Consider the following 18,560-nt stretch of genomic DNA (forward strand, 5'->3'; position numbering starts at 1 on the left):
CTTATATAACCACAGTACAATGATCAGAATCAGGAAATTAATAGTGAGGGAGTAACGCCGTCCAATATACATGGTCTTCTTCACATTTCCCAGTCATCCCACTGATGTCCTTTTTCTGGTCCAGGCTCCAATCCAGATCACATGTGGCATTCATCATCACGATGCCTCAGTGCCCGAATCCTCAATCTTTGTCTTTTATGACCTTTGTCTTTCAGGACCATTATTTCATAGAATGTCTTTCAATCGGGATTTGTCTGATGTTTTCTCATGATTAAATTCAAGTGACATATATATTTTAGCAAGGAACACTAAAACAACTGTAGGATACAGGTCAAAAGGGCACAGGAGCCAACTTGATTTAGCCCCAGTGGCCAAATCTGGGGCAATGTGAGCAAGAAAATAAATAATCATCCTAATGTACTTGATGCAAGAAAATAATATAAGAATGTGTGTGGTCCTTGTTGATATAAACAAACAATGTAGGAGAGAGGAAGCTCCTCTTTATACTAGAATTGCAAATCCTAAAAATAGAAGGACTTAGGGAAACAGAAATATCACCACTTAGCAAAGTTCACAGTAATCATTGTTTCAGGCAGGAATGTCCAATGAAGGCTAAAATTAGCAAATGAAAGAAGGATGAGAAATGGGATACTGACAGAGCCTCAAGCTCTCTCCCCACACGACATGTGTTCATTACGAGAAAAATGGTACAGAGCGCTTTTGTACACGTGAAGAAGCCAGGTAGACGATGGTTAAGGGGTTAAGGTACCTTAACCAAGTGATCAAAGTTGGCATCACCAGTCGTCCGAAGAATCAGCCTCGGGCGCCTCTCTGTAGGCTGAGCTGAGAGGACCACCACCTCGCTTCCGTGGCATTTGTAACCAAGAACGTGTGATTTGTTAAAAGTAACTTTTTAGAAGAGTCAACTCATTTCCTTTACCTCGGCTTTCTTGGCCAATTCCTTGACGTTGGCATAGATCTTTGTTTTTTTTTTAAACAATCAGAATTCTATGAGCTCTGTGCCCTTTTCTACATACCTCCCTCTTGTCTCTGACCCTCCCTCATCTTCAAAAATGTATAGCCCCCCAGGACGTGCCCACGTGTAAACAGGAGCCTTCCTGAGGGAGAAGAGAAGATTCTCTGACAGCCCGCGGTGGTTCCTGGGAGCAGCAGAACGTCCACTGCTGGAAACCAGTGGGGACTGGAAGGGGGCTGCCTTGCCTGCGGGCGTAGGGCAATCAGTGAGCTGACCTCAGAGGAATTCTGCTTTAGGAAAAGGAGCGAGCTGAAGCTTAGTTGGATGAACAGCTGTGTTCGTCCTTAACCCCTCCTAACCCAGCTGTCTCCATGGCAACCAAGCCCTCCCCTAGAGACCCGTCTCTTGTGGCAGCTCCATGTAGGACACGTCTTCCAGCCAATTGAATTTCCCAGTTTGCCTCGACTTCAGGTTAGGACCCCCTCAGGACTCACCGTCTGCTCGCTCTCAGCCAGCCCTTGGTGTGATGATGACGCTGTCCCCGCGGGAGGCATCCCAGGCTGTTCCCGCTCCAGCTGTCATCCCGGGCGTCTGCACGCGTGTCACCTGTTCAGGTCCCAGAACAGGAGATGACGTGCGGAGGTTTGGAAAGCCTGTGAGAGGCCGGGCAGCCACGCTTCTGTTCTTCCCCAGCGTGTGCCTCGGGCCTGCCAGGACATCAAAGAGGAGGATGTTAGGAGCCATCCCCTAGAGAGAAAGGAAAGCCCAGAGAGACTGAGTGGGCACCATCCGGCAGAAAGGGCCAAGCAGTGGATGAGGTTCTTGGAGAGAGAACTTTAGGAAGGCATCGGCGCGCCCGTGAGAGAGCCCTCCACTCCAAGTGAGTGTACTGGTCTGCTAGGGCTGCAAGTATCAAACTCCACTGGGGACCTTAAGAAAAAAACAGAAATTTGCTTTCCCAGTTCTGGAGGCCGACGTCTGACATCCAGCTTTCAGTGGGTTGGTTCGTGCTGAGGGCTGTCAGGAGGATGTGTTCTGAGCCTTTCTCTTGGTCTCTGGTGGTTTGAGGCGGTATTTGGCGTCCCTTGGCTTGTGGAAGCAGCTCCCTAACCTCAGCCTTCATGTCACCAAGGTGTTCGCCCTGTGTGCATGTCTGTCTCCAATTTTTTTTTTGTAAAAATATTGTACTTTAATGAACTCCTTAAATAGAAATGTCACGACGAAAATATATAATTGGAAGAGATGGGGTGTCCCGTGTATACTCCCTACCCATAGAAAACTATAAGGGAAGAAGTAGAAATTGGAATTAAAGAAGCAGCAAGAGGAGGTGAGAAAGAGGTCTGTAGGCCATCTCGTTGGCAATGATAAACAGTATACCTGATTATCACAATTTACCAGTGCGATATCCAAAATTTCCATCCCACAGGCATGGAATTGCCCTGAAAAAAGAAATCTTCTGGATTATTTTTGTCTCTTAATTCTTCAAATGACAAGAACTATTTAAACCAAACAAGGCAGGATAAAAGTTGGATAAGGTTAGCACCACTCATCTGCAGTAGAAACTCAGGTCAGTGATCTTGTTTATGAAAGCTGAGGCAGCAAGACCAGATAAGAAAAACCGAAGTGAAGTCGCTCAGTCGTGTCTGACTCTTTGCGACCCCATGGACTGTAGCCTAACAGGATCCTCCGTCCATGGGATTCTCCAGGCAAGAGTACTGGAGTGGGTTGCCATTTCCTTCTCCATGTCTCCAATTTTTAAAATAAGAATCCCAGTCATGTTTGATTCGGGCCCACACTAATGACCTCATTTTTAATGTGATTATCTCTGTAAAGACCCTGTCTCCAAATAAGGTCTTATTCCGAGGTGATGGGAGTTAGGGATTCGACATGTGAATTTGTGGGGGATAAAAATCAACACAAATTCCCAAAACAGAATATTCTGAGCAAAAAAGAGGAGATGCCGTGGTTCTAAGGAATTGATTCAGGCATGCTAAGGTTAGAAGCTATCACATGGATAAATTGGTCCTGACTCAGGCAGCCAGGGGATGCAGCTGGCCTATCCCTGAACATTGGCCACCTGGCAGAGGCTGGAACCTACTTCTCCCAAAGGGCTTCAGACAGAGATGTGTAATTTGTGACCGTTTGCAGCTGTCTGCTGTCAGGAAAGAGGGCTGCAACAGGGACCTAGACCTCCACACCTAACAAGAACACCAGTCAGGCCAAGGACCTGTACAGATGAGTCACACTCACAGTTCCGGGAGTCTTACTAATAATAGCTTTTCTTTAACAAGACACTACTATGTGCCAGAACCCATAGATTCCGCATACCTGCTCCTTCTTATTGCAATCCTGCAAGATGACTGTAATTATCTCCATTTAAGAGTCAGGGAAACAGTGCTTAGGGGAGTAAATAATTTGCCCAAAGTCACACATCTGATTAGTGGCAAGACAGATTCACTGGTGCCTCTTGACTCCAGAATGCAGACTCGCCGCACCTTTTGATGCTCCTTCTCTTGGCCAGAGGGCTAGAGAAGTATTCCCTGGCTGTGCATGTTCACCCCACCCCCAAAACATCTGTGCCCAGGATCCAAGTCCCCTTGGTCGGTGTCAGGAAATAAGGACAAACTGGGGACATTGGCTACTCTTTTAAGTCTTAAAATAACCTTCCCCTGTCTTCCTAAAGATAATTAAGTCCACACTTATTTCTATGAGTGGGGGAGAAAAATGGTAGAACATTTGGGGGCACTTTTAAGTGTAGGGTGATCACTTCTTGTGTATCCAGGGGAGGTGTTACTTTAATTGCATGTGGTTCTTAAAGCTATCAGACTGTTCAGTTGGTTTCTGGTCGTATCTATCAATGGGATGATGGTCACAGTGAAAGTTGCTCTCACAAGCATCTCAGCTGAGGGGAGAGCTCACAGGCTGGGGCCCAGGCAGTTCATGTCTGCAGGTAAGACTAGAGATCAGGGTGAAATAAAGGCAAAGCGGGCTTGGGATGCAAGGGACAAATGCCCAGTGTTGGGGTCCTCCGGGAGTGACCAGGAACCTACACCGTTTGGGTACCAAGGGACACTCCTGTGTGCCTCTGACGTCCCCCGCCACACTGTCCAGTAATGTCACACTGGGGCCAGGTCCTAGGAGAACTGGTTTTGCAGTGGTCTCTCCCTTAACCACTTTGTCGCTTTTCCGTATAAAGTTGTCAACTTCAGTAACTCCCCACACCTCACTAGCCCACTGTTAGGGAATATCAGTTCTGTTTAACATTATCTTAGGTATGTGTAACCGGGAAGGAAAACCAGTTGTAGAAAACTGCCAACACTGCCCTCCAAAACCAGGCATAAATAATGGTTGATGCGCTAGAAGTTTGAGATGATTCATTGCTCTTGATTCCTCCTGCTCTCCGTTTGCCCTAATATTTTAAAGCAGATCTTTTTCCTGGATTCTCTCAGTTGCAAATGCTTGTGTGAAACTGTGTGGCAAGCTGGATCCCTGGAAGTATTTATCTATAAGGCTACACCGAGCTTCCGCGGGAAAAGACAAGAGCCACCTGCCCAGGGCGAGAGCGACTCGCTGCAAAGTTCCCAACAAATAAATAAATAAGTCAGCCAGCTTTCCTGAGAAACAAGTCGGCCCTCTGATCTCCCGTTCATTTATTTGCAGGCCTCATTAATATAACATCACTGCAACAAACAGCTAACGGGGGATGGTGTCAGGATGAATAATGGAGTTACTCTGCTGAGATAACAATTAGGTTTTCAATGTACTATCAGCTAAGACAGAGCCGGCAAGGATTCGTGCCGGGTAGAGAGCTGGTGGCGCTGATGCTATAGATGCCCGCAGAGCTCTTCGGCTGGGCTCTGCCATGAAGGGTGTGCTCACGCTTGCTCAAGCGCACACACGCCCACGTCCACACGAAGGTGTGGACACGCGAAGGTAGAAAAGGACGTGACAGTCTGCTGTCTTGGACTCAGCATCCAGGTGCCTTGAGGAGCCAGGCTGGGGTCAAAATTTGCAGGCACAATGCCCTCTAAAGTCAGGAAAACTCTGAGCAACAGGAAAGGAGTAAGCGGGTGAGTCTGGAGAGGGCTAACTGTCTCCATGCCCACAGCGTCCTCCCTGGCCCGTCCTCATGAGGCGGCAGAGCCCTCCTGAGCCCAACCTCAGACACAGCAGCTTTTGATACAAAGTGTAACCGTCCCCTGGGGCTGCTCCACCCTGGGTGACTCCCCTGGGACCCTCACCCTTGGCTGTGTCGGGAGGCTCTGATGTCTTCTCTCCCATCTCCCCTTAAGAACACAGCCTAGGGTGCTGACAGCCTGCTGCAGACATGGCAAGAGACGCACAGGTCCGTCAGAGATGCAGCCAACACCGTGCTGGGCAGTCTCCACACCTGGCTTTTCCCTGCCACAGCTTGCCTCTCTGCCCCTGCCCTGAGTCCCACCAAGAGCAATACCCAGAGGATCCACTTGCGTGGGACACTTGTAAACATGAAGCCACTTTGGGGGAAATATCAATAATCTCAGATATGCAGATGACACCACCCTTATGGCAGAAAGCAAAGAGGAACTAAAGAGCCTCTTGATGAAAGTGAAAGAGGAGAGTGAAAAGTCTGGCTTGAAACTCAGCTTTCAAAAAAATGAAGATCATGGCATCCAGTCCCATCACTTCATGGCAAATAGATGGGGAAACAATGGAAAGAGTGACAGACTTTATTTTCTTGGGCTCCAAAATCACTACAGATGGTAACTGCAGCCATGAAATTAAAAGACGCTTTCTCCTTGGAATAAAAGCTATGAAAAACCTAGACATTATATTAAAAAGCAGAAACAGGACTTTGCTGATGAACATCCATCTAGTCAAAGCTGTGGTTTTTTCAGTAGTCATGTATGGATGTGAGAATTGGACCATAGAGAAAGCTGAGCGCCAAAGAATTGATGCTCTTGAACTGTGGTGTTGGAGGAGACTCTTGAGAGTCCCTTGGATGACAAGGAGATCCAATCAGTCAATCCTAAAGGAGATCAATCCTGAATATTAATTGGAAGGACTGATGCTGAAGCTGAAACTCCAGTACTTTGGCCACCTGATGCGAAGAACTGAATTATTGGAAAAGACCCTGATGCTAGGAAGGATTGAAGGCAGAAGAAAAAGGGGACGACAGAGGATGAGATGGTTGGATGGCATCACCAACTTGATAGACATGAGTTTGAGCAAGCTCTAGGAATTGGTGATGGACAGGGAGGCCTGGTGTACTGCAGTCCATGGGGTCACAAAGAGTCAGACACAACTAAGCGACTGAAGTGAACTGAACATTTTTGGAACTCAATTGATCTGGCTTCTGCTGAGATTTCTTAATCATAGAATAGTAATGAGAAAAATGATAGCTAGCACTCACTGAATGCTCACCTGGGACCTAGCACTGCTAACTTATCACTGTCTATATATTATTTCATTTAGACCTTATAACAGCTTCTATGAGATGGAAGCAATCATCATGAGTCCCACTTTACGGATGAGGAAACCAAGGTACTATGAAGCGTGATACACTTCTTAATGTCACACTGCTAGTCAGCTTTAGAACTAGGAGTTAACCCTAGCTGCTTGACACCAGCACTCCCATGTGTGGCCCTGTAGCATCCTTCATCTCTTTCCTGGGCTCACTTAGACAAACAGAACTGTCAATCCACTGGGCTGGGGGAGGGGATAGAGTGGGTACCATGTGTGTCATGAAGCCTGTTGAAGAGATGGGAAGCAAGCCAGTGGTCCCCACCCAGAGCATCACTTGGGGAGACTGGAATGCACAGGCAGAGATGACACCAGGGCAAGCCTGAGGGGAGTGTGGGCATTCACAGGGTCAGGGCCAGACAGCGGGGAGGAGGGGAGCTGAGAAGTTCGCAGAAATGCTGGCTAGCCAACTCCAGAGCTCCTTGGAGAGCAGCAAGTGTGGCCTTAGCCATGGGGGACCTGCACAGCGGGGCTCCCGGGGCTGGGGCGTGAGTTCTCATAGCTGATAACCTTGGGGCTGTGGCCCGGCAGGACGCTGGTAGCTCAGGCAGCGTGGTGGGGAGGCTGGAGGCACCGGTTAGGTGGGCCTGGCTGGGCTCTGCCACTCACTCTGTAACCTTGAGCCGGTTCCTTCACCTCTCCAGGACACTAGTCCGCATGTGTAAAATGAGAATAATGGCACCAGCTCCTTCATAGTTTGCCGTGAGCTCTAAGTGAGATGTAATATATAAGAAAGTGAAAGGGTCAGTCTCTCAGTTGTGTCCAACTCTTTGCGACCCCATGGACTGTAGCCTGCCAGGCTCTTCTGTCCATGGGATTCTCCAGGCCAGAATACTGGAGTGGGTAGCCACTCCCTTCTCCAGGGGGATCTTCCCAACCCAGGAGTCAAACCCAGATCTCCCACGTTGCAGGCGGATTGTTTACTGTCTGAGCCACCAGGGAAGCCCAATATATGAGACCCCCGGTACAATTCCCGCCTCATGATAAATACTTAATAAATGAAACAAATGGTAAACAGGCACCATTATCAGAATCTTCAGTAACCTGGGGCTGATGCCCACTTCTGTCTCATCTCCCATCATGTCTATCCAGGTGGGAGATATAAACAGAGAAGACAGGGTCTCTAGGATGGGAGCCAGGCTTCATGAGGCTCCCACCATGAAGGGCTTCTCCTGTGACTCCTTAACCCTCTACCCGTACATCTGCCCCAACTCCAGCCTCCAAGGCTCTGCCAAAACCCAGAAGTGGCCCAGCCGGCGCTCCCCAGGCTGCCCAGGCCCTGGGCCGCCAGCATTCCGCTCTGCTCCCGGCGCGGCCCCGCAGAGCTCCCCAGCTGTAATTAATCGGCCGCATCTGCTCTTGCCCTTGGGCGGCTTTGTGGCACAGTTCCCTCCGAACTGTTCAATTAGCGGCTGCAAGAATCAGGGCGAGTGCAGCATCACGGCGGCTGTTTTCCAGGTCAGGGCACCCACGGTGGGAAACAAACATGACACAGTCTGGCAGGAATACAGATTGGGCTGGGGTGCTCAGGCGTGCAGCAGGCTCGGCTGGGCTGCGGGCAGGTGAGGTCTGAGGAGGTGGGGGAAGTGGGTCCCTAAGTCAGGGATTCCTGGCAACTTTTAGAGGACCTGCAGGAGACAGGAGTCTCCTGATTTGTCCTACCACCCCCCGCCCCATCTTTCATGCCAGCCTCATCCCATATCCTGCCGGCCTGCTCATCCAGGCCTACAGTGGGCAGATGAGGGGCATGGCCCGGGCTGGGGCCAGACCCCTTGATCCTGGCACGATCTGTGATTGCTTCTGGGACAGGGCTGAGCGGCTGCTGGACTGAGCCCTCTCTCTGCCTTCATGTGTTTCCCACATTCTCCTTCTGAGCCCTGCAAACAGACAAACCTAATTCTACAACCAGTTAAAAAGCCAATACTCTTAAGGCCAGGTAATAACACAACTTTAAGTCTCAGTAGGATGCAACTGGGTCTTGCCTGGTGGCTCAGATGGTAAAGAATCTGCCTGTAATCCAGAGACCCGGGTTCTATCCCTGGGTCGGGAAAATCCTCTGGAGAAGGGAACGGCTATCCACTCCAGGATTCTTGCCTGGAGAATTCCATGGACAGAGGATTCTGGCGGGCCACAGTCCGTGGGGTCTCACAGAGAGTTGGACATGACTGAGTGACTAACACATTTAAAGGGTTCCTTGGAGTTTCCCTGGTGGCTCAGATGGTAAAGAATCCACCTGCAATCCAGGAAACCCAGGTTTGATCCCTGGGTCAGGAGAATCCCATGGACAGAGGACCCTGGCAGGCCACAGTCCATGGGGTCTCAAAGAGTCAGATACAACTGAGCAACAGAGCACATATGCATAAAAGGTCATTTAGGGAAGAGAGACACGTAGGGTGAGAGGTGACTAAAATGGGGAAAGGAATTCCAGGGAGTAAAATAAGCATATGGGAAAGAGAAGGGCTTGCCTCCCCGTGCGGTTTGCCCAGGGCCTGCCTAGCCAATGGCGTGTAAGCCCGCGCTAGGGGAAGTCATTGGCACAGGCCTCCCTTGCAGCGAATCAGCAGGCCTTTGCTCAAGCCGCAAGCCTGCTTGGCGTTTCTTTCTTACGCTCTCAGAGGATGCATGGATATCCAAGAGTCCAAAGAAAAGCATCTGAAATGATCAAAGGGCCTGGAAAACAAGAGCTTCCAACGCACGGCTGATGGAATTGCAGAAGCGCAGACCAGGGGTGACTTAATTGCTGTCTTCAGTATCTGAAAGAGGTTTGATGAAGAGGCAGCTGTTCAGTCCTCCATTCGAGGAGAAATCACAGCAGAAACTGGTGTGAACTAAAGTCAGCGAGATGGCAGGAGGAACCTGATGCTTCTGATGTGAAAAGACTGCCCCACTTCCAAGCAACACCTGGGCACCTACCTCCATCCTTGCAGCAGTCATTCGAGAACACGGGTTGTCCTGGAATCTGCCTGAGCCCAGCGTTTCCCAGAAAGAGAGAGCTGGGGACAGGTCTTGACAGCTGCTCTGTCCCAGGCAGCGTGCTATGCATCAGGTTACTAAGACAAACGGAGGAGGTCCCTGTCCCGAGAGAGTTATTGTCTTATGGAGAAAAGACAGAGAGTCCAGGGTGACCCTTGCTGTCAGGGGTGTTCACCATGGCAGTGGAGGTGTAGGCAAAGGGGCTCCTAAATCTGCCTGAGATGGTTAGAGAGAGACTTTCTGAGGGGGTGTCATTAGCAGAGCCTCGTGTGACGGGTAAGCCTGTGTTGGCATCACGCTTGACGGGCAGAGGGAACCGTGGGTCAGAGGCACACGGGCTTTAGACCCTGTACCCACGGGCGCCCCCCACCTCCCCCAGGGAGCAGGCATAGTGTGGGAGAGAGTGGAGCCAGAACTCGGGGAGGGGACAAGGGGCGCACAGTGAGAGCCCGCAGAGAACATGGGGGAGCCCCTCGGTCGCCCCCTGCACCCCACTCAGCAGCTGCCCTCTCCCCGCTCCTCCCCTGCTCCTGGCTCTGCCTTCTGGGGTCCGCAGAGAGTGGACGGCGATCCCTGGTCCACGGTATGTGCTGCAAAGCATGGAGCTGAAATGAGTCCATGTATAAAGATCTTCCCAGCTGATTTCACAGGATTTCAGCTCCCTCCCCCCTCTCTCCACACGCCCACTACGCGCACACACACACACATCCATCCCAAACTGTCAAACCGTTTGTTTGCGTGGGTGGTTCATGCAGAATTACTTTCTTGAAAGAACCCATTGAGTTCATAACGCAATGCCCCATCGACCTCAGAATGGCCAATAGCCAGGGGCAAAGAAGTGACGAGAGGGAAGAATGAAGGCCATTTTAGACAGGGCCACTGTCCTCCCAAATTTATTCTGGGTGAAAGGGCGATGTCTGGCTCTGAACATGCTTCTGCGGGGAGCCCCGAACCCGCCAACGCCAAGGCCCCGCCCTGGGCGGCACGGCCACGCCCCTACGGGCTTTCTCCAATTAGCCCACAAGCATCTCTCTCCGCCCTGGGTCAGCCCACCAAGCACCATCTAAGTTATGCATTCCCTGGACCGTATGTCCTCTTTGCAGATAAATAGGAAGATGCCTCCCACCTCTAGGCTCTCTCCACCTCCACCATCCCATGTTTTTGTGGTCTTAGAAGACACAGGTGCAGGGGAATGCTAGGAAGGAAACGGCCAACTATCACAACCTGTTCTCAAAACCATCATCATATTAGGGACTTTCCAAGTGTTGTCTTATTTCACCTTCACAGCGTCCCTGCGAGGCAAGCACTGTTTTCTGTTTTCTGATGAGAACACTGACAGTGAAGGTTACCTAGCTTGTAAGTATCAGAATTCAGAGTCTGACCCCTTCCCGAGCTCACTCTGTTCCTGCCGCAGACACCACCCGAGCATCAGGTCCCCCTCCACACCCCTGGGCCGCCAGCAGCCCAGGGCCCATCCGAAACTAGAAGACGAGATGTTTGGACCTGGCTGCTCCCCTGGCCGTCTCTTGGTTCCCCTCTGACTGTGGGGGACTCTCTTCACCTCACCTCTGCGGGAGGTTAGTGCTCCCTCCCCTGTGGCCCCACACCTCCTCCCAGATCTGGAAGGCCTTCCTGGGAGCTCTACAAGCAGTAGTCTGGGACTCCACCAACTTGCCTCCCTGTAGACCCACACGGAGAGGCCAGACGCGGCTCCCGCGGGGACCAAGCTTCCTGGTGCCAGGCCGGGTGCCCTGCCATCTGTATTGAAGAGAGAGTCTTGGAGGCAGACTCCGGGGTGAAGCCCTGCTGGGCCTGGGGCAGTGTCCTGAAGACTCCTATTCACGCCCTCTCTGGAGAATCCATTCTTTTCCTCCAAGTCTCCCCTCCAGAGCCTCTCCTCCATGCTTGGTCCTGGGGAGAAGTGAGAGCAGGATGGCCGGGATGTTACCACCACTCAGACCCTGACCCTCGTTCTCAGAGTCACCCGGAAGCCCTCATGTGGCAGGTGGTGAGTTCCACGGGACTCCGTCTCTGTTCCGCTGAGCCCAGACCTCCACCCTGCCTCTCTCTGATTTTCAAGTCAGCGGGGAGAGCAAATGACACAGGCAAAGACACAGAGAGCGTTAAAGTGCATTGTGTGTCTAGGAACCCCTGGGCTCTGGGTAGCACTTGGAGGACCCAGAGTGAGGTGGCTGGTGTGGTTGAAGTTACTAAGATCAGAAAGTGAAGGACCAGGCCGGGAGTCAGGGACTTTGCCTGGACAGTGGCCAGAGCTGTTGAAGATTTTAGGAGCAAGCAACCAGTCCCCAGATCAGGTATGTGTCCGTGACAGCCACCTGGCCGTGCAAGGAAGTCAGATCTCACAGAAGAAGACTGAGGATAGTGTGACAGAGAGGACACAGATGCGCTTATCACCTCCTCTGACGCCGGAGCGGGGCACGGATTCAGAAGACACCTGGGAGCCAGCACCGATGGTCCCTGTGTGTATTACACTCGGTAGGGGAGGGAAAGGAAACAGATGCTTGCAAGATCCCTAGCTGGGTGCACGGTGATTCCACTCACCTTGAAAGAGGATCTGGGAGGATAATCAGGTTGGGGTGGAAGGAGGGAAAATTAAGAGTTCATTTTCAGACGTGGTGAAATTTGAGGTGCCTGAGGGACATGCGTGGGGAAGTCGAGGTGTCCAGTAGCAGTTGGATATATGGATATGGAGCTCAGGAGAGAGGTCTGAGCCAACAATATAGGTTTGGAAAGCATCCGTAATGGAGGCCTTGGGAATCCTCTTGCAAATCAAGTGCTCACCACCTCATCTGTGTTTTGGAAATCCAGATTTTTGTTCATCAGTTTTGTCTTAAGCAAGAAAAGGGAAGCTCCACCCCATGTAAGCCCAGGGCACAGTGACTGCTGAGTGTTCTGACCCTCAACTCCTTCACCGCCTCCCTGGGTGCTGGAGGCACAGGATATAGTGTGTACTGTGTGGGGAAGACCCACAGGGACCCAACACTCCCCAGCCACTTGCCCCTAACCGGTGAGGATGAGCCAAGTCTGGATTCCAGAAGCTCTTAGCTTCTGGGTTAGAAGGGCTCAGACTTGGGTCTCCACACTCCTAACTATCCATCTCTTTGATGTGTCTTCATACCAAGATGATAATGCTTGCTAATAATGTTGTTAAGTCTCCCATCTCCAAACAGCATAAGCTGGCTACAGTCCACTATAATCCCCGAGGGACCATGCCTCCACCCCAGACCCTTGAAGGTCACTGCAGTGAATTCCCAGCAGGAGGACACTGCCCCGTGGACCTGCCAACACCACAAAATAGCCACAATACCATCCCCACGTGCTACCTGCAAGACCGAAATATTTTTAGGCTTTCCAGCAAGATTTCATTTCACAGTGTTTCTGAAAGGTTGTAATTAACTGCCGTGAGCAAGAGAATGTATTTTTAAAAATACAAGTTGGGGAAAGAGAGCAAGCTGATCATCACAGTTCTGTCAGGGTTTTCAGTAGGTTCCTGGCATCCAGGTGGCTGAAGGAGGGGAAGGCGGACCAGCGATGCTCATTCCAAGCTATTGGGGGAGAGCGCTGGCTCAGATTTGCTCAGTGGTACTTGCTTCCTCCTGACACTCTCCTGCAGGGTCATGGAGGCCACACTTTACTGTTCCTCCTTACAGTGTCCATCTCCCAGAGCCCAGGAGGCCCAGGGACCTGCAGAAGTGGCACCAGGGGAGGGCGGAACAACCAAGATCTCATGTTGGTTATTTTTAGAATCCCTAGAGACAGGAAAGCCATGGATCTACAGGTTCCTCCTGCCAGCTCCTTTCTTTCCAAATCGCCCTGACTCCCCCCACCTCCAACCCCACACCCAGTGCCCAGAGATGCCTCTGGGCACCCCCTTCCCTCCCTCAGGAATTTATCCCACGAATCTTATTTATTTTTATTCATCAGTTCAGTGCAGTCACTCAGTCATGTCCAACTCTTTGCAACCCCATGGACTGCAGCACGCCAAGCCTCCCTGTCCATCACCAACTCCCGGAGTTTACCCAAACTCATGTCCATTGAGTCGGTGATGCCATCCAACCGTCTCATCCTCTGTCATCCCCTTCTCCTCCCGCCTTCAATCTTTCCCAGCATCAGGGTCTTTTCCAATGAGTCGGTTCTTCACATCAGGTGGCAGAGGATTGGCCATAAGGTGGGATATTTTATTCCCAGAGAATGGAGTCAGAGCCACAGACAAGGTGACCAGGGCAAAAGGAGCCCCGAGATGAGAGAGTGCCCGGCCTGGGCCAGGGGGACGGCCGGAGGCTTCGCCATCTAGGGTCTGCTGAAGAGCCTGGGAGTCTGACCTGGCTGCACGGCCTGCGTGCGGGAGCCCAGGAGTCAGCGGCAGTGAGGAGGAGGCCTGGCCCTGGGCCTCACCCCTGCGCCGTCAGCTCCTCCCTGCTGCTCTCGCCTGGGTGCTCACGGCCAGGCTGGAGTCCTCCCGCATGGTGCTCACTCGCTGACAGAGAGCAGGGCCCCCTTGAGAAAGACGGGCGGGAGGAAGAGTCTCCAGAGCCTTGGATACCTTTTTCACCTGCGCTCACCGCTCATCACTGCCCAGAGCCCATCTGGAGGTTTCTAGTGGACTCTTGGCTTTGTCCCGCCCTCCTTGCCTCTGTCCCTCCCTTACTGTCTTGTCTTTCTAAATGTGCAGTGAAAAAAAGCCCTGAACATTTTTTTTCATTTGATCCACATATATAGGTTGTATGATCTTAGAATAAGACACCCTGACTCTCCTTCCAGTTCCGAAATTCTGTGCTTCTTGCCAGGGTTCATGTCTAGCTTCCTCCTACTTTGGATAACTATGGACCTTGGAGTGGGAACTTTGGGATCTGTTGGATCCCAAAGAGCTGCATTTTTCCTGGAGCTTGATTCATTCTCAGATAGAAATTTACATGTGAGGAGAGCCTGATTCTGCAAGTTCCTTTTCCTGTTGCATCAAAGTAAAATCAAACAGTCAGCATTTGGTGACTGAATTAAGAAATGAGTGAATGATCCTGGCTACTGGGAAGCCAGCAAAATTTGGAAAATCAGGAAGCTATTTCTCTTTGATACTAGCACCAATGAGTTACAGGATTTTTCTTTTTTTGTGTGTGTGGAATAATGTCAATTATACTTTCCGTCTTTGAACATCCCCTGCAGCGGCCCTAATCAGGGACTCCTCAGATCTCCCACGGCTTTTCCTTCAAATCTACCTTGTCACTGAGTACCCTGCATCAGCGTTACTTATGGCCTCCTTGTCTCCTCCTCCTTGACCACTAAGTTCCTCGAGAGCAAATTCCCTGCTCTGTTCATTGTTGTAAACTCAACAGAGGCTAGCACACGGGCTGGTATGTCACAGTTCAGTTCAGTTCAGTCCCTCAGTCGTGGCCGACTGTCTGCGACCCCATGGACTGCAGCACGCCAGGCCTCCCTGTCCATCACCAACTCCTGGGACCTGCTCCAGCTCATGTCCATCGAGTCAGTGATGCCATCCAAATGCCATCCTCTGTCGTCACAATTACAGAGTCCTTGGGAGTTGACAGAATGTCCCCGGACACCCTCCATGTGGGAGCTTCCAGGGTGAGGTTGGTTAGAGAGGATGATCCCCTTTCCCACCTAAAGAGGACTGAGGTTCAGGGAGATTCTGAGACTTGATTACAGTCAGGCAACTAGTGAATTCAATCACTGCCTTGAGCCCAGTACTTTCTCGTAATTTCTTTTTCGGAAAAAGTGGATGAATGAATGAAGGCATCACTGGATGGATGTCCTGAAGAACCAATGCAGTGGGTACAACTTCATTGTCGGGATGATGACGTTGGGATCCTAGGCAGGTTGGAAAGTGGCGGAAACACAGTTTCCCCCCAAACTCCAGGTGTCCCAAAGCCTCCCTGCGGGGAGGGAAACGGGTGCCCCTGCCCGTCCTTCCGTGACCAACTGGGCTTTCTCCTCCCGCTTCCCTCCCGCAGATCCTGACGGTGTCTGGACCTCCTGAAGGGGGCACTCGAGTGACCATCCATGGCGTGAACCTGGGCCTGGACTTCTCGGAGATCGCCCACCACGTGCAGGTGGCGGGGGTGCCCTGCACGCCTCTGCCGGGGGATTACATCATCGCTGAGCAGTGAGTCCAGTCCGCTCAGGCCCACCCTCTCCCCCTGCCCCCCCAAAGCCTGGGGGAGACGCGCCCCTCTCTGTCTCCTCTGGGACTGCTCCAGGATCCATCCCCCGTCTCCTTCTTCCTCTGGACCCCACTCCCTGAAGCCTCCCTGGGGCCCTCTCCTAGAGTGTCCTGTTCTGTGTGATTTCCAGTTCCTTGGCTCCTCTGGCATCAGGGCTCCCGGGGCCAGGCCGCCCCGCGGTTGGTCTCCGCCTGCCCACTGGCTGAGCCGCCTTCCCGTCCCATCCGTTCTCCTCCTCGCCTTCCCCCGCCCCTTCTCCTCCGGCCCCCCGTTGGAAGGCATCCCACTTGGTGGGCTGCGGGCAACAATTTGTTTGGCTCGTGGGGCTCTGACAGCAGCTTAATCCGAACAGGGCCTCCGCTGGAGCAAATTCATTTATTTCACTAAGGGAAATGTCAGCTGGAAATTAGAAAATAGGCATGTAGCGGCGGACGGGCGAATGGGGCTCCCAGAGTGACATATGTTCCCATTTGGGGTGCTCATTTGGCAGTGGCGGCCGCTGTGGAGTCAGTGGACAGGAGGTGGGCAGGAGGCTGGGGGGCTTCTGGGGGTGGGAGGGCAGCGGGAGTGATGTTTCCCCCGCTAGGGAGAAAGGGAGGGGGCCGCCAGGTTCTCCTGCACGATTTCTCAGGTGGAGTTGGGCCACGTCACCCTGGGTTCAGCGGGCTCGCAGCTCTGCAGGGGGCACTGGGAGCCTGGCCGTGAGCAGGGCTTGGAAGCCGGGTTCTCCCCTTAAATGCCACCCCTTGCAGCCTCCCTCAAGCCAGCCCTGAGTAACAACCAGAAAAGTGGCGCTGGCAACCGTAAAAAAATGACAGGGTGTCTTTCATCAGCACTTAGGCTTTCTCCTCCATTCTCTCGCTTCTAATCAGTAAGGACTCTGAGAGGTAGACACTGTTAGCACCATTTTAAGAGCAAAAGACTCGGAAGTGAAGTGACATCCCCCCAACTCCTTCAACCCCGTTCACTCAGGACATTAAGTGGCCATAGAAAGTTGGAACTCGGGTCTCCTAAGTTTTGGTTCAGGCCTCTTGCTGTTCCCTAACAGTCAGGGGAGACTCCTGGGTAAGACTGGCCTGAAAAATCCCATGATCCGTCAGCGTGTGGTTTTCCGGGTCAGAGGCTGTGATTCCAGGATGGCCAGGGCAGGGTCAGAGTTGAGGGGTGAGTTCCGCGACTCTGGGGACCCCTGGCAGGGGAAGGAGAAGCCGCCTGATCCTTCGGACCTTCAGATCCTGCAGACCACCCCTTCGCTTTCAGCCTTGGCCCTTCAAGGAGTGAATCGTGGAGGAGAGACTGGCTGGGTCTACAGGAAAGATATGAAGAAGAGGCAAATGGGGAAATAGTATAAGTAGCGATTCTGAGCCGGGGGCGGGGGGAAGCTGGCGGGCAGGAACCAGGAGTCTGCCGAGGTCCTCATGGTCAGACGGTCTCTATAGAGCCCAGCGCCCGGCCAGACCCAGCTAGACACTCAGTCACACTGAGCCCAAATCCGCCTCGGCCTCATGGACGTGCCTTAGGCCTCTGGACACAGGCTGAGTCTCCAGCTTGGTGAGATACCACAGTACTGCAAAGGAAAGGGTTTGCGGGAGACGAAAGGGTAAGGCTTTGAACGGAGAGGTGCTGGCTCTTGGGCAGCTGAACATGGAAATAACCTGAGATCTGGGATTCAAAAGTCTTCTAAGTCCTGCCATCTACTCCGGGCAGCCCTGAGACCATCTCTCCAACCTTCATTGGCCTAATGGAAACCATGATTCCTACCGCATGGGTTTGGGGGAAGAATTCAGTAAGATGAAAATGAGGAGACCATAACGTGCCATGGGTACATCAGGAAAGATTGTTCCATCTTTGAAATCAAATGCATCACACTCACCCAGGTCTCCAGGAAAGAAAATTCCCCCAAAAACTGAAAGTGAGGATATGAAAGGAGCCTGGGAAGGTGAATGGTTGCCAGGGGTCCCTGCCAAGGCCAGTAGTCACCCTAGAAAACCGCCCCGGTCGTCTCCTTGAGCGCGGGGCAGGCAGGAGGCGGCAGGCGCCTTCCGCACCTCGGCTGCACGCAGCCCTGGCTTCCAGCCGTGCCAGGCTCATTACTGCTCTCGAGGTTTCAGAGTTTGTTAACATCATTAAAGCCTCCATCCCGGGCAGTGAGCAGCAGGCACAATCATTACAGACGTCTGCGAGAGATGAATTTGGCTAAATAGGCCCAGTGCAGAGTCCCAGGCACGGGCAGGATTGGCGGGCACGGTAATGACTCGCCATATGCTTGTGCCACGCCATCTATCACTCAGCAATTAGGTTAATGTTGGTTAAAGGGTCCCGCTTAGTCCTGCAATCAGCGCCCCACAGGTCTGGGGAGGGCAGGATGACTCCATCACAGGACGTTTCCTGGGTGATGAGAGGCAGGTTGAGGCTGCAGCTCAGCCCTGCCTGAGACAGGGGCTCTGTATGAGACAGACTCAGCTGAGGTCCTCAGACCCGCCCCCCGTCTCATCCACTGTACCTACGAGCTCAGCCATGCCTTGATGGATGTTAGGTTGTTTGTGCTCCCCACCCCAAGGATGCACGCTCACGGGGAGAAAAGCACCATCCATGCCAGTCTGCGGGAGGTGGTGCAGGCTGGGCCGAGGGCACTGGGCCGGGTGCCAGGAGCTCAGCTACTGATGAGCTCTGTGACTTTGGGCAAGTCCCTTGGCTCCATGATCCTCAGATGTCTCACCTGGAAAGTGGGTCTGTGGAAACAGATCTCTGCAATCACTTGTACGGCCCCTAGGATGTCAGAAACGATCACCTCTAAGCCTCATGGGATCTACAACTCCCATCATTAGAAAGCGTTATCAGTGGCACTAATGTGAACCCAGAAGCCTGCTATCTACCGGGAGGAGCCAAGCCATCAAATGTGGAAGCTAACT

General features: G+C 52.2%; 1 protein-coding gene across 1 annotated transcript in view; it reads left to right on the forward strand.

The window, feature by feature from the left end:
• PLXNA2 (plexin A2) overlaps positions 1-18,560 on the forward strand; it is a 229,328-nt gene that overhangs the window by 173,339 nt on the left and 37,429 nt on the right. The window contains exon 13 of the mRNA XM_043923288.1: positions 15,439-15,590. Within this exon, the coding sequence (XP_043779223.1) occupies positions 15,439-15,590 (152 nt within the window). The remainder of the gene's footprint in view (positions 1-15,438; positions 15,591-18,560) is intronic.

The sequence above is a fragment of the Cervus elaphus genome, chromosome 14, assembly GCF_910594005.1.
Source record: "Cervus elaphus chromosome 14, mCerEla1.1, whole genome shotgun sequence".
NCBI classification, from domain to species: Eukaryota; Metazoa; Chordata; class Mammalia; order Artiodactyla; family Cervidae; genus Cervus; species Cervus elaphus.